Source organism: Cibotium barometz, chromosome 22 (genome assembly GCF_041138505.1).
Source record: "Cibotium barometz isolate CiBa-2024 chromosome 22, ASM4113850v1, whole genome shotgun sequence".
Classification (NCBI taxonomy): Eukaryota; Viridiplantae; Streptophyta; class Polypodiopsida; order Cyatheales; family Cibotiaceae; genus Cibotium; species Cibotium barometz.
Window position 1 is genome coordinate 27,611,954 of NC_141067.1, and position 27,077 is coordinate 27,639,030.

Below are 27,077 nucleotides of genomic sequence, written 5' to 3' on the forward strand. Positions count from 1 at the left end.
TCCCCCTTCTTCCTCTCTTTCTCTCTCTCTCTCTCTCTCTAGAGAGGAAAAAAGAGAAGGGAGAGGGGGAGAAGAGGGCACTCAATGCTCTCTCTCTCTCTCTCTCTCTCTCTCTCTCTCTCTCTCTCTTTCATCATCCCCTCTCTCTCTAGAGAAGGGGAAAGAGAAGGAAGAGGGGGAAAAGAAGCCCGGGGGATTCACCATGCGTTCCATATGGAAGTCACGTGAGTGTAAGGGAGGGAGGTTTTGGTAGGGAAGGGAGGTATTTTTTATATGGTATAGTCCATATATAGGGGGGTTTTTTCCGTATATAGGGGGTAATTTCCCATTTTTTGTGCACGCAAGTGACGTCTCATGACTTTTACTAGTGAATCCCCTGGGAGAAGAAGGTGCTCCATGCCCTCTTTACCCTCTCTCTCTCTCTCTCTCTCTCTCTCTCTCTCTCTAACTCCATAGCATTCCCGTAGCATTCCATCTCCATTCCGTCCTCGCTGGAATACACCGTACTTGCATCGTACTCGCTCTTGTGCCGTGTTTCCATCGCTCCTGTGCCGACTTCCGAAACACTCTCCCCTTCCTAATCGACGTCCGTCCCTAGATGTCGGCATATTGTGTTGCACGTGTCCAAGGTGGAAAATTGTGGGAAGTTGTGGTTGTTGATAGATGCTTGGTTCTTTGTAGACTGTCATAGGTATGAGTCCTCTCGATGTGTAGCTGTTGATGAAGTAGAAATCTGTTGTAGCTTTTGAGGTGACTTGCTTCTTTATTGATAAAATAAAATATGTACAAAAGAAAAGTGTTTTATTGATCCTAAGCTCGATCCTAAGCTCGGGTCAGTGACCTTGATGACCAAAGGGAAAAAAACCCATGGGGAAAAAAGTGCCTTTGGTATACGCTTAGTGAAAATTAGTACCATAGTAGCATAGAAAGTACAGTATTGAAGTGACTACTGCAGAATATTATGGTAATAAATACCAACAAATACACTTATAGCAAAATTAGAATTTTGTTTGCCTGATGTAGTCAACCATAGGTGCATGGGTGGAAACAATAAGAGTGTCTAATGCATATGTCCATTGATGGGACATCCTATATGCATACACAGAAATGCATGACATGGGTTCTTCAGAAAGAAGGTGTAGCTATCAAAGCATATGTCAGAGGCTTTACAAATTGTCACCCTTTTAAGAAGGGTTTGCGCTGACGAGGATATGTGCTTTCATCTTACTGTGCACTGTGCGTAAGTGATGGATTCTACGCCTCTCCACCAAATTAAATTAATAGACTTCGACTCTTGTGTTCACCTATACTCGCATGAGCGACACACATAAAATAGCTCAAGTCATCCAGCTTGAGCATAAGCCTATCAACTATGATCCTTAGCATAGAGTTTAATAAGACCTGAATCTTTGGGACTAATGCCTTGCTCATTTAGTGGCTCAGCTGCCCGACTCTTGACTATGCCAAAGGATATTTTTTGCACCCTGAGAGAAAGAGTGGTAGAGAACCACTATATTGTAGAATTTCAAACACATCAGTTTATCTAAGGGGGTCAGGCAGCTGAAAAAATTAAATAAATTTACCAAAAAATTTCAAACACATCAGTTTATCTAAGGGGGTCAGATAGCTCAATCCATCCATAGTTATCCAATAGCTTTGCAATCATCCATACTATCTCCCTTCCAATCCCCAGAATCCCCGAGTCCCAATGGCAGAATGGAACCTTGAGATTTAGAAGTATATTTGTCTTTTTTGAAACCTAATGCAATGTGTAGAGCTAGAGAGAGACTAAGAGAGTTCAACAATTTAAATACAATTTTCTATTATCAAAACTTGATGGAAATAGTTTTAGAAGGTGTGAGGAAGTGAGTGTGAGAGAGAAAGAGTGGTAGAGAACCACTATATTGTAGAATATAGATAATTTTGAGTGAAATAATTACAACCAAAATTTTGAATCTCATAATAAAGGACTATAAATAATTTTATATTAAAAATAGTAGTTGAATAGTCTTTTAAAGATATAATGATAAAAGGATTTTGTATTGAAACATAGTAGATTAGGATAACAAATAATCCTAATCTACTTTGAAATAATATTTTTAAAAATACAACTTTGAAATAATCCAAACTACATGGTTTAGACTCCATAACATACTAAGACTATAAATAAATTTCAATTGCTCCAAGAACATCACAAGAGAAATAAATTTTGAGCCTGTCTTAATATCCGTTAAAACAACCTACACCAATATTGTTTTCATACTTATAGAGCACTTACCTTCATTTGAATCATTTAGTTTCTCTTGGAGGTCGAGAGATTTTTCTTCCTTTCCACTTGCTGGAGAGTCATGATCTTCAACTTCTTGTTGGCCTATTTACAACCCAAACAATTCACTAGAAAATTAGAGAACCATCTAGAACAGGCTCCATCTTAAGTTTGAGCGTATGGTTCTATCGACCCATAATTATCAAAGACATATATCATCATTTTAATGCTAGCAATAATAGGCTCACACCAAAGTTTGAGCATTGAAAATAAAAACTCCATGGGCTATAATAAATTATAACTTTGAAACAACCCAAACAATTCACTAGAAAATTAGAGAACCATCTAGAAGAGGCTCCATATTAAGTTTGAGCCTATGAGTTGTTGTAACACCAGACATCAGTGCTGACTTGTTAAAACTATTATCCACTAATACTGCAAATTAAATATGTTTAGGTACCGCTCTATTGTAGGTCTCATGTCTTGGCATTCCCAAAATCACTCCACAGATGGTATACAATGCATTCCTGCAGATTGCATGGCACGGAAGCACATCGATGAGAAATGGCCAAACTTTGCAAAGGATCCTTGTCATCTGCGGCTTGGTTTGGCTATGGATGGGGTTAATCCATTTGGTTTACAATCCACAACATATAGTGTCTGGCCCGTAGTAGTTGTGAACTATAACATTCCATAATGGATGACAAGCAAGAAGGGGCATTTGATATTGAGCTTGATAATGCCCGGTCGTTACAAGGTAAAGAATATGGATGTATATCTTCAGCCGCTTGTTGATGAGCTTAAGGATTTGTGGTCTGGCATCAAGGTGGTGGACAAAAGCAAGTGTCTTGATAGACAAACAGCTTACATTAGACGCATACTTATGTGGACTATGCATGACTTCCCTAAATATAGGGAGTGTTTAGTTCTTCAAACTAGTGGCTAGAGTTGTGACGGATAGAGTTGTGACTCTGACCCCCCCCCTTCACGATTGCACTCACAGCAAACCCCTCCTTCACGATCACGCTCACAAAAAACCTCTCCTTCACACTCAAAGCATACCATTGCATCGGCCTCGAGCCGACGTATTCATCATATCAGACTTTCATAAGCGTCTCATCCTTGTTGCGGGGATGATGATGTAGTTTCTCCTATACCTCCGTTGCACAGTGCTCAGAGCATGCCGAGGAGTGTCCCAACCACTATAGAGGAGATGCTAGAGGCTTCAAGCGATGAGGGTTCTCTAGATAGGACTTTGACAGTATATGGCAAGGAGGTGCCAGAGGGGTACTCATACCTCATCGATCGTGCGACTGGCGAGATCATCATGACCCCTTAGAGGAAGCAGGTTATGAGTCACATGCGCCAATTGTGTAGATAGGTCTTTTAACATACTGTGATGGTCACTTGGAGATCTCAGAAGAAATCCTCCAAGGACTACCCACATACATACATACATACTGTATGTATGTATGTAGGTAGGTACCTACGTACTATATATATATATATATATATATATATATATATATATATATATATAAAACATATTATCTTGTAAATTTGTGTAATATTTCGGGAATGCAATGCAGGAATGCAAGACAAACTAAGAAAAAAGTGTGGAGCAAATGTTATATTATAAAATGTTGTTTTGATACAAAAAATTACATTTGGAAAAAATCGAAGAAAATTTTGTAATGTCTTTTTCAAACCGGCTAAATTTGGGAAAAACCGGATTGAATTTATAGTAGGGGGTTTCACCATTGGTTTAAATAATATTTTTTTTGTGAACACTGACCTGAATCTGTTTTCGATGTTGTTGCTGCACCTAAATCTGCTCCTATAATTACTGTTGTTGCACCTGCATCTGTTTTTGATGTTGCTGCACCTGAATCTGCACATTTTGACATCGAATGTAAGAATCCAAATTTTATATTGAAACAAAATTTGCATTCATAACGCCATATCAAGACATCACCTGGAGTCTTTTCGTCTCCTCTTGCTGCAATCTTTTCATTGCTTGTAGGTGTTGCTACATCACCTGGTACCGTTTTGTTTTGTAGCGGGTCATCTCCTCCTGAATATATACGTACGTAAGGGTAGAGAAGACATAATGTTTACTAAAACTTGTAGACATTGAATGTCACAATCAAATTTTTACATTGAGACAATATTTGAGTTCATAATGCCATATCGACACTGAAATCAACATATTTATGTACTCTTGCTTGACCTCGCCCCTCCTTCGAGCCCACTGTTCCATCGCGCCCAACCCCTGCACCCTCTCCCACCCCCTGGTTTTTTTCACCTAGTCGGTCCCCCCTTCTTTGCACCATCCTTCCCCACCTTTGCGCTTAATCAAGCTGCCCCCCTCCTCTGTCCCACGCTGCTACTCGCTGCTTCACCTCGCCCCTCTCCTTCGAGCCCACTGTTCCATCGCGCCCGATCCCTCCACCCTCTCGCACCCCCTGGTTTTTTGCACGCAGTCGATCCCCCTTTATTTGCACCGTCCTTCGCGCTTAATCAAGCTCCCCCCCTCCTCTATACCACCGTCGCACTCACCTCTTCTTCTTGAATGCTAAAGCTTTTCAAAGTCAAAGAGACCATGCCTTCTTTACCTGCAAGAAAATCAGGTGGTTGCTTAACATAAACCTTTTCTTGGAGATCATCACTAAGGAAAGCACACTTCATAGAGTCGCTCGCTATTGTGGCTCCCCCCCCCCCCCGGTTCTCTCTTTGTCACGGTTCCAGCCCCCGCCCTCTTACTCTATGTCCGCTCCCCCCCCCTTCTCTCTCTCTCTCTCTCTCTCTCTCTCTCTCTTGGGAAGCACAGATCTGTATTACTGAGTATGAGAAATCCCCAAAGTGCCAGTGGTGGCCTACTGTGGGGGCATACAAACATAGTATCAGTGGGTGACCTGCATGGTCACAAGGTCATGGTGGTGTGTGATAGGAGTGCAATATGAACCACAGTGGTGGGGTGTACTCCCATCTGGCATGTCCACCGACCATCCTGAAGAAAAGTGATGAACGGCTCCATTTATGAATGAAAGCCTGTCGTCTGTCCTGAGCAGAACGAGACGGTCGACAAGAAGCATCATAAATGGAGCGAAGCGAGCGGATCAGATCCACCCAGATCATGACAAGGGTGTCACGTGACGATGGGTGTGTGTGACCAAGAACATGTATGCAACGTGATCTCCAAATGTTCCACATAGCAATCGCAGAGATCAATGTGAAGACATCATCCCTGTGCCAGTGCTCCAAGTGGCGTGAGTCTGGAGGGATCATACTGAGGCATCCCCGCGAATACCCCATCGATGTAAGCATAAGAACAGGGTCTGTATCCTCCCCCTCAAAAAATATATGTGGGCCAGGCCAAGGGAGAAGCCACAACACAGATCCCCAGCTGAGGAAGCTTGCATGCAACCCTGCCCTGCTGAGCAGTAAAGCCACTGCTCTCCACACGGAGAAGGCAGAAGAACAGGACCATAGGCAGTGGGCCTGAGACTCTGAAACATGTAGATCACAGCGGATGCATATGGGATCATGACCCATCTGAGCTCCCCAAGTGCCAACTGCAAGACCCGCATGAGCAGCCATCCAAAAGAAGAAAGTGATCCTGCGGGAGATCCTCCATCTCCAGATGGAAGACCAAAACTGTGTCAAAAAGGCATGGGAGAGACCAGCATGAAGCCATGTGCCTAAGCGAGTCGGTCTATGCAATGAACGACGAAGCAAGCAATGTCTCCCGATGCGCACAGAGTATGCAAAGAAAGATGCATGACGAGCCCCTGCGTCCACAGCTGGCCACTCCCACTCTCCAGGGTCCCAATACAACTGCGAAGGGGGCGTCCCTCCCAAATCCATAATCGCCAACTAGGGGCAATGTCAATGTGAAAAGACGGATCCACCTCCCGCCTTTTCCTATATGACCCCACCACACGAATGGGAGTCCAATCATACTGCCTCAACTCCTCCACGCATCCCAAACCATGATACTGCAATCTGACATGACCAAAGCAGTCAGGGACACCCACAGGGATAAACAACATAGGATAGTGACAGTGTGAACTCCAAACAAGAGATGGGGTGCCCTCATCACCAAACATACATAACCAGCCAATGTGCTCCGGCATCTCATGTAAACCACGAACGGCGCTGTCGCAGAGCGGAGGAATAGCTGCATCAATCTCGGCCAAACGAGGGATGACACCCCTGCAAATGGAGAACTCCTATAAGATCCGCTTGGAGCTGACGTGTCTGAGACCATACATACATAGAAGCAGCAGGACCATGATCCCAGGAAGCCCAGTCAATGTGCATCCTCTGTCCAAGCTGACGACCCCCTGCATCCAATACATGTGGACTCCAAATGAGTGGCTGACGCTCAATCTCAGGTAATGAAGCAGGAGGACGTCTCCGCAAACTCTGCCGCATAGAAGACCAAATGTCCAAAATAGAGCGCATAAAGGGAGACAGGTGAGATGTCTGCAAAGGCCCATCCGAAAAAATATAGCGAATGCCGGCAGACCAAGTGTGACCATCCCGAGTACCTAAGCGAGGCGACACAGAGTGCAACATTGATCTGAACAACATCTTCCAAGATTCAGTTTCGGGAAACAAACCACGGACAATGAACTTGGTAAGTAAAGCACGACACTACATCTCAGGATCAATAATACCAAGTCCTTCCTCTGTCGTGGGCAGGATAATCGTCGCCCAACTAACTCTAGCTCTGGTGTCAACAGTGCCATCCCGACCACTCCATAGAAAGTTGCGGATCAGGCGTCGTACTTGCCGCAATACACCCGTATGAAGCATCCAGCATGAAGCAATGTACCAAACAAAGGCCAGGAGGACCTGGTTGGCCACAAGGGCCCGTCCTGCAAGAGACAAGTGCTGAGCTGACCAAGGGCATAGCTTCCGACGAAGCGACTGCAGAACCGGATCAAACTGCTGCTGAGGTGTAATATCCAATCCAACTTGAAAACCCAGATAACGACAAGACTGTCCTGGCTGCAACCAAGTAAACCCCTCTGCAATACCCCAGGTCGGTGCATCATCTGAACCAACAAGCATACCATATGATTTGTGCCAGTTGATGCGGGCACCACTGGCCAAGCAGTAAACATCCAAAACTGAGCGTGTAGCATCAAGGGTGGCAATGGCATAAAGAACCATCAAAAGAGTATCATCAGCATACTCCTGATCAACCAAATCGCGCTCACCCGCTAATGGCAAAGCAACACCCTGTATATCTCTCTGACGTGCATGAATGAAGTCCGAGAGCGCCTCGCCCACAAAAAGGTATAGATATACTGCCAGAGGGCAGCCCTGTCTCACTGAGCGGGAGATATCAAAAGATCTGCCAACAAAACCCCCAATAGTGACTGCACTCGATGCTGACCGATAGAGAGCAGAGACTCCAGTGATCCACTGCTGCGGAAATTCCATGCGCAAAAGAGTCCCCTCCAAAAAAGGCCAGTCCACCCTGTCGTAGGCTTTCTCAAAATCGAGAAACAACAAAGCAAGGGGGGTGCTAGTAGAGCGAGCCCACTCGACAGCCTGGTGATAGCAAAAAATGTTATCCAAGATGCTGCGATCCTGGATAAAAGCAGTCTGAGATCCATGAACGATGTCAGCAAGAAAAGGTCTCACCCGAGCTGCCAGCATAGTCGCAAATATCTTATATACCGTCGAGAGGAGGATAATAGGTCTCCATTGACGCAAAAGTGTGGTATCCCCTCCCTTAGGTATAAGAGATATAAGTCCTGAGCAAAGAGAACGTGGCATAGAACCCGAATCATATATCTCCTGTAGGCCGTGAAGCAGGACCCCAGAGATAGTATCCCAATGTGTGACAAAGAACTGTCTGGTAAGACCGTCATCTCCCGGGCAAGAAAACGGGATCAAGAGCATCCACTGCCTCTCGTAGCTCCTGCACTGTAAACCGTGAACAAAGAGTGCGGGCCATATCAGCAGTGACAGAGCGTCTCGTATGAGACCACACAGTATCTCTGGCATCCTCAATCTCAGCTGTGACCGGATCAGCGCTGAAAAGAGTCTCATAATAAGAGGTGGCAACATCAAGAGCACGGTCTGGGGGTGTCTGCAAAAGTCCCTGGTCGTCTAGAACAGTACGGAGAGTAGTACCAGAGGGTCTCTCCCTGTGTGCAGAAAAGAAGTCTTTGTTCATCCGGTCACCAAGCGCTACCCAACGAGCCGTTGTCATGTGACTGGAGAACTCAGAGCGTCTCTCCTGAATCTCCCGAATCTTTGCAAGAATCTCAGCATGGGTACCAGCATAGTGTGCATCACCCGAGTGGGACTGTAATAGCCGTTGGACCGAAGCTAAAGGAGCAATCAAAAAGCGCGCACGCTGAGCCACTGCACGACGGCAAGCGGAGGTGGTCTCTCTGCAGGATGTACTCGACTCTGAAAGCACGACACTGCATCTCAGGATCAATAATACCAAGTCCTCCCTCTGAGGTGGGCAGGATAATCGTCGCCCATTTAACTCTAGCTCTGGTGTCTACAGTGCCATCCCGACCACTCCATAGAAAGTTGCGGATCAGGCGTCGCACCTGCCGCACTACACCCGTATGAAGCATCCAGCATGAAGCAATGTACCAAACAGAGGCCAGGAGGACCTGGATGGCCACAAGGGCCCGTCCTGCAAGAGACAAGTGCTGAGCTGACCAATGGCATAGCTTCCGACGAAGCGACTGCAGAACCGGATCAAACTGCTGCTGAGGTGTAATATCCAATCCAACCTGAAAACCCAGATAACGACAAGACTGTCCTGGCTGCAGCCAAGTGAACCCCTCTACAATACCCCAGGTCGGTGCATCATCTGAACCAACAAGCATACCATATGATTTGTGCCAGTTGATGCAGGCAACACTGGCCAAGCAGTAAACATCCAAAACGGAGCGTGTAGCATCAAGGGTCGCAATGGCATAAAGAACCATCAATAGAGTATCATCAGCATACTCCTGATCAACCAAATCGCGCTCACCTGCTAATGGCAAAGCAACACCCTGAATGTCTCTCCGACGTGCATGAATGAAGTCCGAAAGCGCCTCGCCCACAAAAAGGTATAGATATACTGCCAGCGGGCATCCCTGTCTCACTGAGCGGGAGATGTCAAAAGGTCTGCCAACAAAACCCCCAATAGTGACTGCACTCGATGCTGACCTATAGAGAGCAGAGACTCCAGTGATCCACTGCTGCGGAAATCCCATGCGCAAAAGAGTCCCCTCTAAAAAAGACCAGTCCACCCTGTCGTAGGCTTTCTCAAAATCGAGAAACAACAAAGCAAGGGGGGGTGCTAGTAGAGCGAGCCCACTCGACAGCTTGGTGATAGCAAAAGATGTTATCCAAGATGCTGCGATCCTGGATAAAAGCAGTCTGAGATCCATGAATGATGTCTGGAAGAAAAGGTCTCACCCGAGCTGCCAGCATAGTCCCAAATATCTTATATACCGTCGAGAGGAGGGTAATAGGTCTCCACTGACGCAGAAGTGTGGTATCCCCACCCTTAGGTATAAGAGATATAAGTCCTGAGCAAAGAGAACGTGGCATAGAACCCGAATCATATATCTCCTGTAGGCCGCGAAGCAGAACCCCAGAGATAGCATCCCAATGTGTGACGAAGAACTGTCTGGTGAGACCGTCATCTCCCGGACAGGAGACGGGATCAAGAGCATCCACTGCCTCTCATAGCTCCTGCACTGTAAACTCTGAACAAAGAGTGCGCGCCATACCAGCAGTGACCGAGCATCTCGTATGAGTCCACACAGTATCTCTAGCATCCTCAATCTCAGCTGTGACCGGATCAGCACTGAAAAGAGACTCATAATAGGAGGTAGCAATGTCAAGAACACGGTCAGGGTGAGTCTGCAAAAGTCCCTGGTCGTCTAGAACAGCACGGAGAGAAGTACCAGAGGGTCTCTCCCTGTGTGCAGAAAAGAAGTCTTTGTTCATCCTGTCACCAAGCGCTACCCAACGAGCCGCTGTCATGTGACTGGAGAACTCAAATCGTCTCTCCTGAATCTCCCGAATCTCTGCAAGAATCTTAGCATGGGTACCAGCATAATGTGCATCACCCGGATGGGACTGTAATAGCCGCTGGACCGAAGCTAAAGGAGCAACCAAGGAGCGCGCGCGCTGGGCCACCACACGACGACAAGCGGAGGTGGTCTCCCTACAAGAGATGCTGGACTCTGTGATACAGGTGGCCAAAAACTCAGCATGTGAGTACTGTGTAGAGGGATCATGAGGTATAGGATCAGCACTACATATCTGAGAAACACGATCAGATAAATCAGGATCTGAGAGCAATCTGTCCGGAATCCTAGATCCCCGCCTCCCAGCAAGGGGACGCGCAAAAGTAATATCCAAAGAAAGAGGACTATCATCGGACATAGAAGTGCCAGGGCAAATACAGATGGAGCCACCCAAGAAAGAAGCCCAATCTCCAACATAAAATCTATCCAACCTCTCTAGTAAGCGTCCCTGCTGACATGAGAAGCTTAAGGAGCGAGGATGGTGAGCAAAAGAAGGCGTATGCCACGCATCCACAACATGAATACATAACAAAAATCTCTCCAAGGCATCCTGCTCTGACCGCGCAATAGATGTCAACACAGGGGCAATCTCCGCCTGGTAGTCCTGTGGAGACTCAATGTTGTTGAAGTCTCCTCCGACAACCCAAGAATCAACTGACAAAAGCATAGGAGAGATGGCATCCACCAAGAGGCTCCAAAAAGCCGAACGTGCTCGAGCATGGGTCGGAGCATAAATCGTCAAGAAGCCAACCCAAGCATCCGCAATCCTCAGTACCACAAACATTGCCCTACCAGGCACCAATATATCATGCTGACACACCGAGCTCACAAAGGCGGAGCTGATAGATATGCATACCCCACAACTGTGACCAGAATCCCCAATAGATGGTGACCAGTAAGTACGGGATCCAGTGCCCAAAAGATGACCAACGGGATGTGCCAACTTATGCTCCTGCAGCATCAAAATGTCCACAGGTGATGAAGTGGCACTAGCAATCTCTCTCTTGAGGCGGGATGCTCTGTTCCCAACTAACCTTGAAGTGCGTAAACCATTAACATTCCAAGAGAGGATACGCATGATAAAAAACCGAGAGTAAAAACTGTACATCCAAGAGCAAAAAACTGTACATCCAAATGAAGGCCAACGCAAATACATCCATCAAGGCCAATGCAAAGGCAATCTGAAGGCATGAAACTGTACATCCATAACCATAGCCATAGAGGCCAGAACAGCAAGGCAACCATAGTAGCCCCGGATAAACATCCAACAAGGTGACTGGCCGGTCTATACTCCTGAAAAGGGAAACCACAAGACTACATCCCAAAAAGCAGTATGTCATCCATGATGAAAAGCGCATATAGCATCCCTGTAACAATGCAGAAAAAACTGTCCACATCACAATCTCTGCCTCTTGGAGGAAGCTGTCAACTCCAAAGAACCAGCCTGCGGCGGAAGATGTGCAATCCTCTTCCCCATGGCAAAAAAATGAACATCTGCAAGCCACTGACTAACCACAATCTGCATACATCTCAAAACAACAGCCACCCTCTTGACGCCCCATATCTTCATCGAGGAGGGCATCGTGAAGGAGTCCTGTAGACAAATAACCGGCGGCAGACAGAAACAGTAATCTGCATCCAGCCACTCGATAGCGCCACAACAGTGAGGGAACAGTGACTGGAACCAGGCCGTATCGAGCGGAGAGCCAAGCCAACCCTGCAACTGGGAGAAAGTGTGAGTACTAACATGCTGTAAAACACTCTCCTCAGACCAAACCTCAGAGCCAGCAAAAGGTAATACAAAGGAACGTAGCGGACTAGAGAGGCCACCAACAAACTGAAAACCTGAGGTAACTCTAGCAGATCGCTGTAACATGTAGACCCTGATCACGAAGGGGCCTAACTCATGAGCACTGCTCTCAGCGCGATCTGCTCCCCAAGCTGGCGGGCTGTAGTCCAGGAACGCACGAGGTACTCGGGGAAGTGGCGGAGGAAGGGGCAGCAGCGGTGTAGAAGCTGGAGGAGCAGGTAAAGCCCAGGGAGTAGAAGGCCTCACGGGACGAGGCAGAGGGGATCGCTCGTCAACCTGCATGGCGACAGGCTCAATAGGCAGATCCATCTGGAGAGGTGGCTGAGACTGGGCAGATCGGGGGGATGCCCGAGGAGAGGGTAAGGGTGGAAAGTGGGAAGCCTGAAGGACAGCAGGTGGAAGCTGACGGTCAGGCTCTAAGGAGAACTGAGTGCCAAGAACCGAAGAGACTGCCAGCGAAAGAGGCCTGGCAGAAGGCTCAAGCTCAACAGTCGCTGCAGGAAGGTCGTGGAGCTGTCTCTGTTGAAAAGTATGACGGCGCGGCACTGGCCTCCACTCCCCAGCTGGAGGAACAGGAGCAGAAGGGGGGGGATGGCGACTCAAGGAAGGAATGTCTGTCTGAGTCGGAGTCTTCCCATTGTGCTGTTGCTGGGCTCTGGTCTGGTCACCGGAGACACTGGCCAGGTCTGCCAGTGACAAAAAGGCGCTGGGTCAAGCCGCAACCACCGCGTCCAGTGACGAGAATGGAATCAGGGATCTCTGAAGAAGCAAACAACTGAACTCGAGGAGGCCCAGCAGAAAGGCGCACAAAGCCAGGAACAACAGTCCCCAGGTCGGACGCCACTCTCTCTCTCTCTCTCTCTCTCTCTCTCTCTCTCTCTCTCTCTCTCTTTTCTTTTTTTTTGGGAAGCACAGATCTGTATTACTGGGTATGAGAAATCCCCAAAGTGCCAGTGGTGGCCTACTGTGGGGGCATACAATCATAATATCAGTGGGTGACCTGTATGGTCACAGGATCACGGTGGTGTGTGAGAGGCGTGCAATATGAACCACAGTGGTGGGGTGTACTCCCATCTGGCATGTCCTCCGATCATCCTGAAGAAAAGTGAAGAACGGCCCCATTTACGAATGAAAGCCTATCATCTGTCCTGAGCAGAACGAGACGGTCGAGAGGAAGCATCATAAATGGAGCATAGAGAGCGGATCAGATCCACCCAGATCATGACAAGGGTGTCACGTGACGATGGTTATGTGTGACCAAGAACATGTATGCAGCGTGATCTCCAAATGTTCCACATAGCAATCGCAGATATCAATGTGAAGACATCATCCCTGTGCCAGTGCTCCAAGTAGCGTGAGTCTGGAGGGATCATACTGAGGCATCCCCGCGAATACCCCATCGATGTAAGCATAAGAATAGGGTCTGTATCCTCCCCCTCAAAAAATATATGTGGGCCAGGCCAAGGGAGAAGCCACAACACAGATCCCCAGCTGAGAAAGCCTGCATGCAACCCTGCCCTGCTGAGCAGTAAAGCCACTGCTCTCCACACGGAGAAGGCAGAAGGACAGGACCACAGACAGTGGGCCTGAGACTCTGAAACATGTAGATGACAGCGGATGCATATGGGATCATGACCCATCTGAGCTCCCCAAGTGCCATCTGCAAGACCCGCATGAGCAGCCATCCAAAAGAAAAAAGTGATCCTGCGGGAGATTCTCCAACTCCAGATGGAAGACCAAAACTGTGTCAAAAAGGCATGGGAGAGACCAGCATGAAGCCATGTGCCTAAGCGAGTCGGTCTATGCAAAGAACGACGAAGCAAGCAATGTCTCCCGATGCGCACAGAGTATGCAAAGAAAGATGCATGACGAGCTCCTGGGTCCACAGCAGGCCACTCCCACTCTCCAGGGTCCCAATACAACTGTGAAAGGGGCGTCCCTCCCAAATCCATAATCGCCAGCTGGGAGCAATGTCAATGTGAAAAGACGGATCCACCTCCCGCCTTTTCCTGTATGACCCCACCACACGAATGGGAATCCAATCATACTGCCTCAACTCCTCCAAGCCTCCCAAACCATGATACTGCAATCTGACATGACCAAAGCAGTCCGGGACACCCACAGGGATAAACAACATAGGATAGTGACAGTGTGAACTCCAAACAAGAGATGGGGTGCCCTCGTCACCAAACATACATAACCAGCCAATGTGCTCTGGCATCGACCACGAACGGCGCTGTCCCAGAGCGGAGGCTCTCTCTCTCTCTCTCTCTCTCTCTCTCTCTCTCTCTCTCTCTCTCTCTCTCTCTCTCTCTCTGTCTCTCTGTGTGCTAAAACTATAGAAAACCTGAAAAATTATTTTCCTGAGCGAGCCGGGAGGAGGCGGCCTGGGGGCGACGAGAGTGGAGGAGGCGGTCTGAAGGGTTAATTTAATTTTGGGCGTTTAGGGTAAGGCTACGTGCTGGAGAATGCAGGCCGAAGGGGAGAGAACGCCGGGGTTGAGCGGGCTGAAAAGGCAAAGCTAGGCTGGCTGGGTCGGGCAAGCTGGACCGGCAGAGCAGGCTGAGCTAGGACGGCGGAGCTCGCTAGACCAGGCAGGCGCAGGCGGAGAAGCAACGCGAGGGCGGAGCTTGCAAAAGTAGGCGGAGCAACAGAGGGTGCAAGCGAGACGGAAGAGCGTAAGTAAACAAGGCAGCAATGACGCGATAGCACAGCGGCAACGCGCGCGCAAGAAGCAACACAGCAGAGCGCGCGACAGCAGGGAGCTCACACCAACAAGCCACAACGGGGGGGGGGGGGGAAGCGACTGCTAGGGATTGCAAACCAAGGTGCGGCACGCAGAGCTGAACACAACACGCTCCTCTCTCTCTCTCTCTCTCTCTCTCTTTTTTTTTTTTTTGGGGAGCACAAATCTGTATTACTAAGTATGAGAAATCCCCAGAGTGCCAGAAATAGCCTACTCAGGGGGCATACAAACTATAGATCAATCAGAGACCTGTAAGTAGGCAGTGCTAGATCACGGCGGTGCGTGAGATGTATGCAATATGAACCACTGTGGTGGGGTGTACTCCCATCTAGCATGTTCTCCGACAATCCTGAAGAAAAGAGGCGAACGCCCCCATCTATGAAAGCCTGGCGTCTATCCTGAGCGGATCGTGACGGACGACAGGACTCATCATAAATGGAGCGTAGTGAGCAGATCAGATCTACCCATATCATGACAAGTGTGTCGCATGTCGATGGCTGTGTGTGACCAAGAACATGGAGACAGCGAGCTCTCCAAATGTTCCACATCGCAATCGCAGCAATCACAGTGAAGACATCGTCCCTGTGCCAATGCTCCATCTGTCGTGACTCTGGCGGAATCATACTAAGGCATCCCAGCGAATACCCCATCGCTGTAAGCATAAGAACAGGATCTGTATCCTCTCCCTCGAAAAATAAGGCAGCTGGACAGGACCACAGGCAGTGGGCCTGAGACTCTGAAACATGCAAATCACAGCGGACACAGATGGGATCGTGGCCCATCAAGGCACCCCATGTGCCAACTGCAAGACCCGCATGAGCAACCATCCAAAAGAATAAAGTGATCTTGCGTGGGATCCTCTAGCCCCAAATGGAAGTCCAAAACTGTGTAAGGAAAGCATGGGAGAGACCAGCATGCAGCCATGTACCCAAGCGTGTCGGTCGATGCAGCGATCGACGGAGTAAGCAATGCCTCCCAATGCGTACTGAATACGCAAAAAATGATACGTGCCGAGCCCTCGGCTCCACAGAAGGCCACTCCCACTCACCAGGGTCCCTCCCAGATCCATAGTCGCCAACTGGTGGCCATATCCATGTGAAAAGATGGATCCACCTCCCGCCTTTTCCTGTAAGAACCAACCACACGAATGGGTGTCCAATCATACTGCCTCAATTCCTCCGGGCATCCCAAACCATGATACTACAATCTAACATGGCCGAAGGAGTCAGGCACTCCCACAGGAATAAATAGCATAGGCCAATAGCAATGAGAGCTCCAAACAAGAGATGGTGTGCCCTGATCACCAAACATACATAACCAACCAATGTGGTCCGGCATCATATGTAAGCCCCGAATGGCACGGTCCCAAAGCTCTAAAATAGCTGCATCAATCTCTGTCATCCGTGGAAGTACACCTCTGCCTATAGAGAACTCCTCCGCAATAAAATCACCCGGGAGCTGTCGTGACTGAGACCAAACAAGCATAGAAGAAGCTGGCCCACAATCCCAGGAAGCCCGGTCAATGTGTGTCCTCTATCCAAGCTGACGACCCTCTACATCCCGGACATGGGGACTCCAAATGAGGGGCGGACGCTCAATCTCTGGCAATGAAGCAGGAGGACGACGCTGCAAACTCTGCCGCATGGAAGTCCAAATCTGTAATATAGAGCACATAAATGGTGACAGATGATCAGTGTGCAGAGGGGCATCTGAAAAAATGTAGCGAATACCAGGAGACCAAGTATGACCATCACGGGTACCAAAGCGCGGTGACACTGTATACAAGACTGATATAAAGAGCGTCTTCCAAGTTTCATTGCCCGGAAACAATCCACGGACAATGAACTTGGTAAGTAAAGCGCGGCATTGCATCTCAGGATCAATAATACCAAGACCTCCCTCTGCAATAGGCAGTATGATCGTCGCCCAGCTAACTCTGGCTCTGGTGTCAACAGTGCCATCATGACCACTCCATAGGAAGTTGCGGATCAGGCGACGAACCTGCCGCATCACACCCGCATGGAGCATCCAACAGGAAGCAATGTACCAAACAGAGGCCAAGAGAACCTGATTGGCCACCAGAGTCCGTCCTGCAAGAGATAAGTGCTGGGATGACCAATGGCATAGCTTCCGGCGAAGCGACTGCAGAACCGGAGCAAACTGCTACTGAGGTGTAATATCCAAACCAACCTGAAATCCCAGATACCGGCAAGTCTGTCCTGGCTGTAGCCAAGTGAACCCCTCTGCTACACCCCAAGTCGGTACATCCTGTGATCCAACCAGCATACCATATGATTTGTGCCAGTTGATGCGAGCACCACTGGCCAAACAATAGACATCCAAAACTGAGCGTGTAGCATCTAGCACCGCAATGGCGTAAAGAACCATCAACAGAGTGTCATCAGCATACTCCTGATCAACCAAATCACGCTCACCCGCGAGAGGCAAAGCAACACCCTGTATATCTCGCTGTCGTGCATGAATGGAGTCAGAGAGCGCCTCACCCACAAAGAGGTAGAGATACACTGCCAAGGGGCATCCCTGTCGCACCGAGCGAGAAATGTCAAAGGATCTGCCAATAAAACCCCCAATAGTCACTGCACTAGATGCTGATTTATAAAGAGCTGAAACTCCAGTGATCCACTGCTGTGGAAATCCCATGCGTAAAAGGGTTCCCTCAAGAAAAGACCAGTCCACTCTGTCATAGGCTTTCTCAAAATCGAGAAACAAGAGAGCGAGGGGGGTACCAGTAGATGTGGCCCACTCAACAGCCTGATGGTAGCAAAAGATGTTATCCAAGATGCATCGATCCTGGATAAAAGCGGTCTGAGATCCATGAATGATATCAGGAAGATAAGGTCTCAATCGCGATGCCAACATAGTAGCGAATATCTTATATACCGTGGGGAGGAGGGTAATAGGTCTCCACTAGCGCACAATCCCCTCCTTTAGGTATAAGAGATATAAGCCCTGAGCAAAGGGAACGTGGCATAGATCTCGAATCGTATACCTCCTATAGTCCTCTGAGTAAAGCCCCAGAGATAACATCCCAATGTGTAATGAAAAATTGACGGGTAAGACCATCATCCCCTGGACAGGAAGCAGGATCAAGAGCATCCACTCCCTCTCGTAACTCTTGCACTGTAAACTCCAAACAAAGAGTGTGGGCCATGTCAGCTGTGACTGAGCGTCTCGTATGAGACCAAACAGTATCTCTCGCAACCTCAACCTCGGCTGTGACCGGGTCAGCACTAAAGAGATCCTCATAATAGGTAGTAGCAATGTCAAGAACACGGCCTGGGTGAGTCTCCAATAGTCCCTGGTAATCCAGAACTGCCCGGAGAGTAGTCCCATATGGTCTCTCTCTCTGCGCGGTAAAGAAGTCTTTGTTCATCCGGTCACCAAGCGCTACCCAACGAGCCGCTGTCGCGTGACTGGAGAACTCCGATCTTCTGTCCTGAACCTCCCGAATCTCTGTAAGTAACTCAGAATGTCTACCAGCAAAATGTGCATCACCCGGATGGCACTTTAAAAGCCACTGTACCGATGCCAATGGAGAAGAAACTCAGCATGCATAAACTGTGCAGTAGGAGCCTGCAGTATGGGATCAGCTTCCCAAATCTGAGCAATGCCAACAAATAAATCAGGACTGGAAAGCAACCTATCCGGAATCCTGGACCCCCGCCGAACTGCAAGGGGTCGCGCAAAAGTAATAGTCAATGAAACAGGGCAATGATCTGACATCGAGGTGCCGGGCCAAATGCAAATGGAGCCACCCAAGAAGGAGGCCCAATATCCAATATAAAATCTATCCAGTCTCTCCAATAAACGGCCCTGCTGACGGCGCAATCCCCAGGAGAAGTCCAAGGAGCGAGGGAGGTGAGCAAAAGAGGGCGTACACCATGCATCAACGGCATGAATACATAGCAAAAATCTCTCCCAATCATCCTGCTCTGACCGCGCAATAGAAGTCAACACAGGGGCAACCTCAGCCTGGTAGTCCTGAGCAGACTCAATGTTGTTGAAATCTCCTCCAACAACCCATGAGTCCACTGACGAAAGCACAGGAGACAGGGCATCCACCAACAGGCGCAAAAAAGCAGATCTAGATCGAGCATGAGTCGGCGCATAAATCGATAAGAAGCCAATCCGAGTATCTGCAATCCTCACAATCACATACATAGCCCTGCCAGGAACTAAAATACCATGCTGACACACTGAGGCTACAAAGGCCGGGCTAACTGAAATGCATACGCCACAACTATGACCAGACTCCCCAATAGAAGGTGACCAGTAAGTACGAGACCCAGTGCCCAAGAGACGGCCATAGGGGTGTGCTAACTTATGCTCTTGCAACATCAAAATGTCCACAGGAGAAGGAATGGCACTGGCAATCTCTCTCTTGAGTCGGGAGGCTCTATTCCCAACTATCCTTGAAGTGCATAAACCATTAACATTCCAAGATAAGATATGCATAGCACCACAAATAGAGCAAGAACTGTACATCTATAAGACAATACATCCCATAAGCCAGCATGGCATCCATCCACAAAGTGTACATAGCGTGCCTACAAGATGGCTAGCAAAACTGACAGCATCACAATCTGGGGAACCATAAGACAATACATCCCATAAGCCAGCATGGCATCCATCCACAAAAGTGTACATAGTATGCCTGCAAGATGGCGAACAAAACATATCTGCATCACAATCTCTGCCTCTTGGAAGAGGTTGTCTTCTCCAAGGAAGCATCCTGTGGAGGAAGACAGGGAATCCTCTTCCCCTCCGCAAAGAAATGTACATCAGCAAGCCACTGACTAACCACAGTCTGCGTACATCTCAAGGCTGTAGCTACCCTCTTGATGCCCCAAATCTTCATCGAGGAGGGCATCGAGAAGGAGTCCTGTAAGAAGATCACCAATGGCAAGCAGAAGCAAGACTCTGCATCTAACCACTGTATGGCACCACAGCAGTGGGGAACCAAAGACTCCAGCCAGCCATCGTCAAGATGAGTACCAAGCCAATCCTGCAACTGTGCCAGAGTGTGGGTACGAACAAACTGTAGCACTCTCCTCTGACCATACCTCCGACCCACCAAAAGGTAGAACAAAAGAGCGCATAGGTGCAGAGACACCACCAACAAACTGAAAACCAGCACTAACTCGAGCTGAGCGCTGTGACAAGTAAGTCCTGATGAGAAAGGGGCCCAAGGCATGCATATAGGGGGAGTAAGATTCGTGCTAAACTTGGCCTAAATACTATGCCAACATTGTGAGAGGGAACCGAGGAGCAATCTGTCGGGCCTCAAACTCGTCCTCAGTGAAGGAAGGGTACCAGGGCAGGATGTACAAGGCCCGGCCACCAGCTAAGATGGGAGCAATTGCACAGAGAGCGGCCACTGACGCAGAGTCAGAAAGTAAGGCCATGAAAATCCCGCGGCCTAGGCAAGAAACCTCCACAACCCGGCCCTGGTGGGTCCCCATAGCAGCCTGCAGGTGATCACGCAAAGTAGCTCGGGTGATTGCGCGGCCTGAAATGCGCCCCACAACTGCTGTCTCTCTGAGGACTCGGCTCGAAGCGTCCGCTCCATCCATCACTTTTTCCGGGATCACGAACTGGCGAAGAGGTGGTGGGGGGGCCTCCTGGTGGAAACTCTGGTGGAAACTCGCTACCGGCGTAGACGCCATCCTAGTTGGGGAAACCTGAATAAAGTTGCGGAGAGGAAATGCCAGGGGCCAAGGATAGCAGAAAACCACTCTCACTGCCACTCTCTTTGTCACTCTCTCTACTGCAGAAATCTTAAGAGAGCAATGTCAGAGAGACTGCAAGACCCGCATGAGCAGCCATCCAAAAGAAAAAATTGATCCTGCGGGAGATCCTCCAACTCCATATGGAAGTCCAGAACTGTGTCAAAAAGGCATGAGAGAGACCAGCATGCAGCCATGTGCCTAAGCGAGTCGGTCTATGCAATGAACGACGAAGCAAGCAATGTCTCCCGATGCGCACAGAGTATGCAAAGAAAGATGCATGACGAGCCCCTGGGTCTACAGCTGGCCACTCCCACTCTCCAGGGTCCCAATACAACTGCGAAAGGGGGCGTCCCTCCCAAATCCATAATCGCCAGCTGGGGGCAATGTCAATGTGAAAAGACAGATCCACCTCCCGCCTTTTTCTGTATGACCCCACCACACGAATGGGAGTCTAATCATACTGCCTCAACTCCTCCAGGCATCCCAAACCATGATACTGTAATCTGACATGACCAAAGCAGTCCGGGACACCCACAGGGATAAACAGCATAGGATAGTGACAGTGTGAACTCCAAACAAGAGATGGAGTGCCCTCATCACCAAACATACATAACCAGCCAATGTGTTCCGGCATCTCATGTAAGCCACAAACAGCGCTGTCCCAAAGCTCAGGCATACCTGCATCAATCTCGGTCAAACGAGGGATAACACCCCTGCCAATGGACAACTCCTCCGCAATAAGATCCGCTGGGAGCTGACGTGTCTGGGACCATACATACATAGAAGCAGCAGGACCACGATCCCAGGAAGCCCAGTCAATGTGCGTCCTCTGTCCAAGCTGACGACCCTCTTCATCCAGTACATGGGGACTCCAAATGAGAGGCTAACGCTCAATCTCTGGTAATGAAGCAAGAGGACGCCTCCGCAAACTCTGCCGCATAGAAGACCAAATGTCTAAAATAGAGCGCATAAAGGGAGACAGGTGAGCTGTCTGCAAAGGCGCATCTGAAAAAATATAGCGAATGCCAACAGACCAAGTGTGACCATCTCGAGTACCTAAGCGAGGTGACACAGAGTGCGACACTGATCTGAACAACATCTTCCAAGATTCATTTCCAGGGAACAAACCACGGACAATAAACTTGGTAAGTAAAGCACGACACTGCATCTCAGGATCAATAATACCAAGGCCTCCTTCTGCCGTGGGCAGGATAATCGTCGCCCAACTAACTCTGGCTCTGGTGTTAACAGTGCCATCCTGACCACTCCATAGAAAGTTGCGGATCAGGCGTCGCACCTGCCGCAATACACCCGCATGAAGCATCCAGCAAGAAGCAATGTACCAAACAGAGGCCAGGAGGACCTGGTTGGCCACAAGGGCCCGTCCTGCAAGAGATAAATGCTAAGCTGACCAATGGCATAGCTTCCGACGAAGTGACTGCAGAACCGGATCAAACTGCTGCTGAGACGTAATATCCAATCCAACCTGAAAACCCAGATAACGACAAGACTGTCCTGGCTGCAGCCAAGTAAACCCCTCTGCCAAACCCCAGGTCGGTGCATCATCTGAACCAACAAGCATACCATATGATTTGTGCCAGTTGATGCGGGCACCACTGGCCAAGCAGTAAACATCCAAAACTGAGCGTGTCGCATCAAGGGTCGCAAAGGCATAAAGAACCATCGATAGAGTGTCATCAGCATACTCCTGATCAACCAAATCGTGCACCCTGTATATCTCTCTGACGTGCATGAATGAAGTCCGAAAGCGCCTCGCCCACAAAAAGGTATAGATAAACTGCCAGCGGGCAGCCCTGTATCACTGAGCGAGAGATGTCAAAAGATCTGCCAACAAAACCCCCAATAGTGACTGCACTCGATGCTGACCTGTAAAGAGCAGAGACTCCAGTGATCCACTGCTGCGGAAATCCCATGCGCAAAAGAGTCCCCTCTAAAAAAGACCAATCCACCCTGTCGTAGGCTTTCTCAAAATCGAGAAACAACAAAGCAAGGGGAGTGCTAGTAGAGCGAGCCCACTCAACAGCCTGGTGATAGCAAAAGATGTTATCCAAGATGCTGCGATCCTGGATAAAGGCAGTTTGAGATCCATGAATGATGTCAGGAAGAAAAGGTCTTACCCGAGCTGCCAGCATAGTCGCAAATATCTTATATACCATCGGGAGGAGGGTAATAGGTCTCCACTGACGCAAAGTGTGGTATCCCCTCCCTTAGGTATAAGAGATATAAGTCCTGAGCAAAGAGAACGTGGCATAGAACCCGAATCATATATCTCCTGTAGGCCGTGAAGCAGAACCCCAGAGATAGCATCCCAATGTGTGACGAAGAACTGTCTGGTGAGACCGTCATCTCCCGGGCAGGAAACGGGATCAAGAGCATTCACTGCCTCTCGTAGCTCCTGCACTGTAAACCTCGAGGAAAGAGTGCGGGCCATATCAGCAGTGACAGAGCGTCTCGTATGAGACCACACAGTATCTCTGGCATCCTCAATCTCAACTGTGACCGGATCAGCACTGAAAAGAGTCTCATAATAGGAAGTGGCAATGTCAAGAACACGGTCTGGGTGTGTCTGCAAAAGTCCCTGGTTGTCCAGAACAGCACGGAGAGTAGTACCAGAGGGTCTCTCCCTGTGTGCAGAAAAGAAGTCTTTATTCATCCGGTCACCAAGCGCTATCCAACGAGCCGCTGTCATGTGACTGGAGAACTCAGATCGTCTCTCCTGAATCTCCCGAATCTCTGCAAGAATCTCAGCATGGGTACCATCATAATGTGCATCACCCGGATGGGACTGTAATAGCCGTTGGACCGAAGCTAGAGGAGCAACCAAGGAGCACACACGCTGGGCCACCGCACGACGACAAGCGGAGGTGGTCTCCCTGCAAGATGTACTCGACTCTGTGATACAGGTGGCAAGAAACTCAACATGTGTGTACTGTGCAGGGGGTCATGTGCTATAGGATCAGCACTCCATATCTGAGAAATACGATCAGATAAATCAGGATCTGAGAGCAATCTGTCCAGAATCCTAGATCCCCGCGGCCTTGCAAGGGGGCGCGCAAAAGTAATATCCAAAGATAAAGGACTATGATCTGATATCGAGGTGCCTGGGCAAATGCAGATGGAGCCACCCAAGAAAGATGCCCAATCTCCAATATAAAATCTATCCAACCTCTCCAGTAAGCGGCCCTGCTGACGGCGCAAGCCCCATGAGAAGCCTAAGGAGCGGGGATGGTGTGCAAAAGAAGGCGTATGCCACGCATCCACAGCATGAATACATAACAAAAATCTCTCCCAAGCATCCTGCTCTAACTGCGCAATAGATGTCAACACAGGGGCAATCTCCGCCTGGTAGTCCTGGGGAGACTCAATGTTGTTGAAGTCTCTCTCTCTCTCTCTCTCTCTCTTTTTTGGAGTATCCAAGGCTATATTATGTCGTACTGTATCCCATAGACCGCCAAATGGCCTCGCACTGAAACGAGACCCAAGCAGGGGTCACCCCTTCCTGGACTCACTTCTCCAGTTAGCACTTTATTATACACTCTTAAAAGACAATAGCACAAGACAAAATAGCAAAAAGTAATTAACAACTCTGAGCATAGATAGATGACACCACACTGAGGCCGGAACGGCCGGCCCTCCCCCAAGGAAATGATATTATTACTTGGGAGAATTTGTTACAAGTACACGGGCCCAAGGCCAGATTTCCAATAAGCAATGCACAATGAAAACAAAGTATCAAACCCAAACATGTTTGTTGATGCCGAGTCTGCAGTCACCAAGGGCTGCCCCGTCCATAGCACCTTCCAGAGTCACACTTCGCGTGCAATCCACCCGTCCCTGGCACTACGGATCACGCCGTGCCAGTCCTAGCGATGGGGCACCCTCACGGAGTTGACTCGGTGAATGGAAGAGGAGTCCAGACATAGGAGAGCAGGAGAATTCCTCATTCTTCGCGATGAAAATCTTCTGGAGCCACCGTACAGCCAGTAGGAAGAGTGAAACAACCTGGGCCACTTGTAGGAAATGCGTATGTCCTAAATCCACGCGGATAACCCCACTGGTTTGACCTGCTATACCTGCTGTACCTGCTGCTGTACCTGCTGTACCTGCTGTACGACCAGAATCAGCAAATAATGAAGGTATTGTACCTGCTGTACCTGCTGGTGTACCTGCTGTACCTGCTGTACGACCAGAATCAGCAATTAATGAAGGTATTGTACCTGCTGTACCTGCTGTACCTGCTGGTGTACTTGCTGTACCTGCTGTACGACCCAAAATCAGCAATTAATGAAGGTACTGTACCTGCTGTACGACCAGAATCAGCAATTAATGAAGGTACTGTACCTGCTGTACCTGCTGGTGTACCTGCTGTACCTGCTGTACGACCAGAATCAGCAATTAATGAAGGTACTGTACCTGCTATACCTGCTGTTGTACCTGCTGTACGACCAGTTTCATGAGAATAATGAGTGCTCCAGCCTGTTTTTCTCTAAATCCCAGCCAACAATTGTGTTTTCTTCCTCCAAAATGCAAGGGAGAGGGCTGGAAGTGAGGCGCCTTCCTCCCATGCAAAAGATTGGGTGTGGAAGGTGGGGTAGGTGGCCAACCCCCACCCCACATGCTATAAAAGGGTGCCCAGGCCAAAAGAGGGTGCCCACACTTATAAAGTGTCCACCTACTTTTAATGAAGTATGAAACCTGTAAGTTATAAGGCTTATAACTTAAAACTCTTATTTAAATAAGGATTTCCCACCTGTTCACACGCCACAAAACCTGTCAGAAGACAAGGCATTCCACGGCTCACGGGAGGGCGTCCCCGACCCCTGAGCTAGACACACATGTCAGGCATGCAAACGAAACCAGTTCACGCGAAAACATTTCAAAGGCAGGCAAACATGAGTGCACAATGCAACATTGTTAAAGGATAATCTCCGTTCATGTACTTGCACAATACTTGACATTTCCGGGCACAAACAGGCCCACCGGAAAGTCAATTCCAGGTACACACACAGTGTACAATCCACCCGTCCCTGGCACTACGAATCACGCCGTGCCAGTCCTAGCGGTGGTAATCCAGAAACATACACCGTGTGCAATCCACCCGTCCCTGGCACTACGAATCACGCCGTGCCAGTCCTAGCGATGGAGCACCACTACGGAGTATGCTCATCCAGAGCCCAAAGCTCACACAAGAAGATAAGAGGACCATTAGATAGCTCAATGGTGACATCTCCCCGTCTTCTAAACAGTTGTCCGCAACTGAAAAGCTTCCAAATAGTCATGGAGAAGCTGCGGATAATCTTTGAAGTAGTCCTCATCAACCCACTTAGCATCAATGGGGAGATAGTTCTTGAACTTCACCAAATAGCGTCTTACAAGCTTGCCTGCAGATAGCTTACGCTCTTTATGAAACACAATCTGCTCTGGTTGCAAAATCTCTTCCAACTCATCCACTTCTGGTGGATCCTCAATGATAGGAAGACTTGGTTCCGGACCCACATACTTTCGTAAGAGGCTAACATGGAAAGCATTATGTATCTTCCAATGAGATGGCAATGCTAAACGAAAAGCAACTTCATTGATCTGCTCAATGACCTTGAAAGGCCCATAATACCTGGATGAGAGCTTGGGAAACATCCTCTCCTTACCAGATCTCTTACGGAGTCTAGCTTTTTCGAATTTCAGCAATACCCAATCATTTACCTTGACATCCAAATGCTTTCTATGCTTGTCTGCAGCCTTCTTATGCTTCTCTTGAGAACGGGCTATGGCTGTCCGTACCTGTGCAAAGGCAACATCCAAGTCCCTGACAAAGTCATCAGCAGCAAAAATCTCATCCTTAGTACGTAGGATGGGAGGCAATACCACTTTGCCATAAACTATCTCAAAGGGAGCCTTCCCAGTAGAAGCATGCACCGTGTTATTGTATGCAAACTCCACAAGTGGCAAATACTTTTCCCACAAAGTCTTTTGATCAGCTACATAGCATTTGAGAAGGTCCAATACGGCTGAATTTGCTGCTTCACTTTGACCATCGGTTTGAGGATGAAAAGCGGATGAAAAATTCAGCTTTGTGCCCATATTGTCAAAAAGTGCTCTCCAGAAGAGACTGGTAGTTCGAGGATCACGGTCACCCACAATAGATTTAGGCATACCATGATGCTTGAATACCTGAGATAAGAAAACTTTTGCCATATGATCTGCCTTGATCGTTTTCTTGACCGGCAAGAAATGAGCTTGCTTGCTAAACCGATCAACGATAGTCCATATAGCATCATTACCTTGCTGAGTGCGAGGCAAATCCATGATGAAATCCATAGCTATACTCTCCCATGGCTGCGAGGGAATAGGCAATGGTAGAAGCAATCCCGGAGACTTCTGACGATCAAACTTGACCTTTTGGCAAATGAGGCAAGCA

The 27,077-nt window shown here is 48.6% G+C and overlaps 1 protein-coding gene across 5 annotated transcripts in view; it reads right to left on the reverse strand.

The window, feature by feature from the left end:
• The window catches only part of LOC147626487 (uncharacterized), a 376,917-nt gene that overhangs the window by 14,939 nt on the left and 334,901 nt on the right, over positions 1 to 27,077 (reverse strand). For 4 of the 5 annotated variants that reach the window (XM_086816555.1, XM_086816554.1, XM_086816550.1 and 1 more), the window contains 3 exons: positions 4,242 to 4,340; positions 4,062 to 4,157; positions 2,279 to 2,371 (listed from right to left, as the gene is read on the reverse strand). In XM_086816555.1, the coding sequence (XP_086672681.1) occupies positions 2,279 to 2,371; positions 4,062 to 4,157; positions 4,242 to 4,340 (288 nt within the window). The remainder of the gene's footprint in view (positions 1 to 2,278; positions 2,372 to 4,061; positions 4,158 to 4,241; positions 4,341 to 27,077) is intronic. The other variant, XM_086816552.1, reaches the window with a different exon arrangement.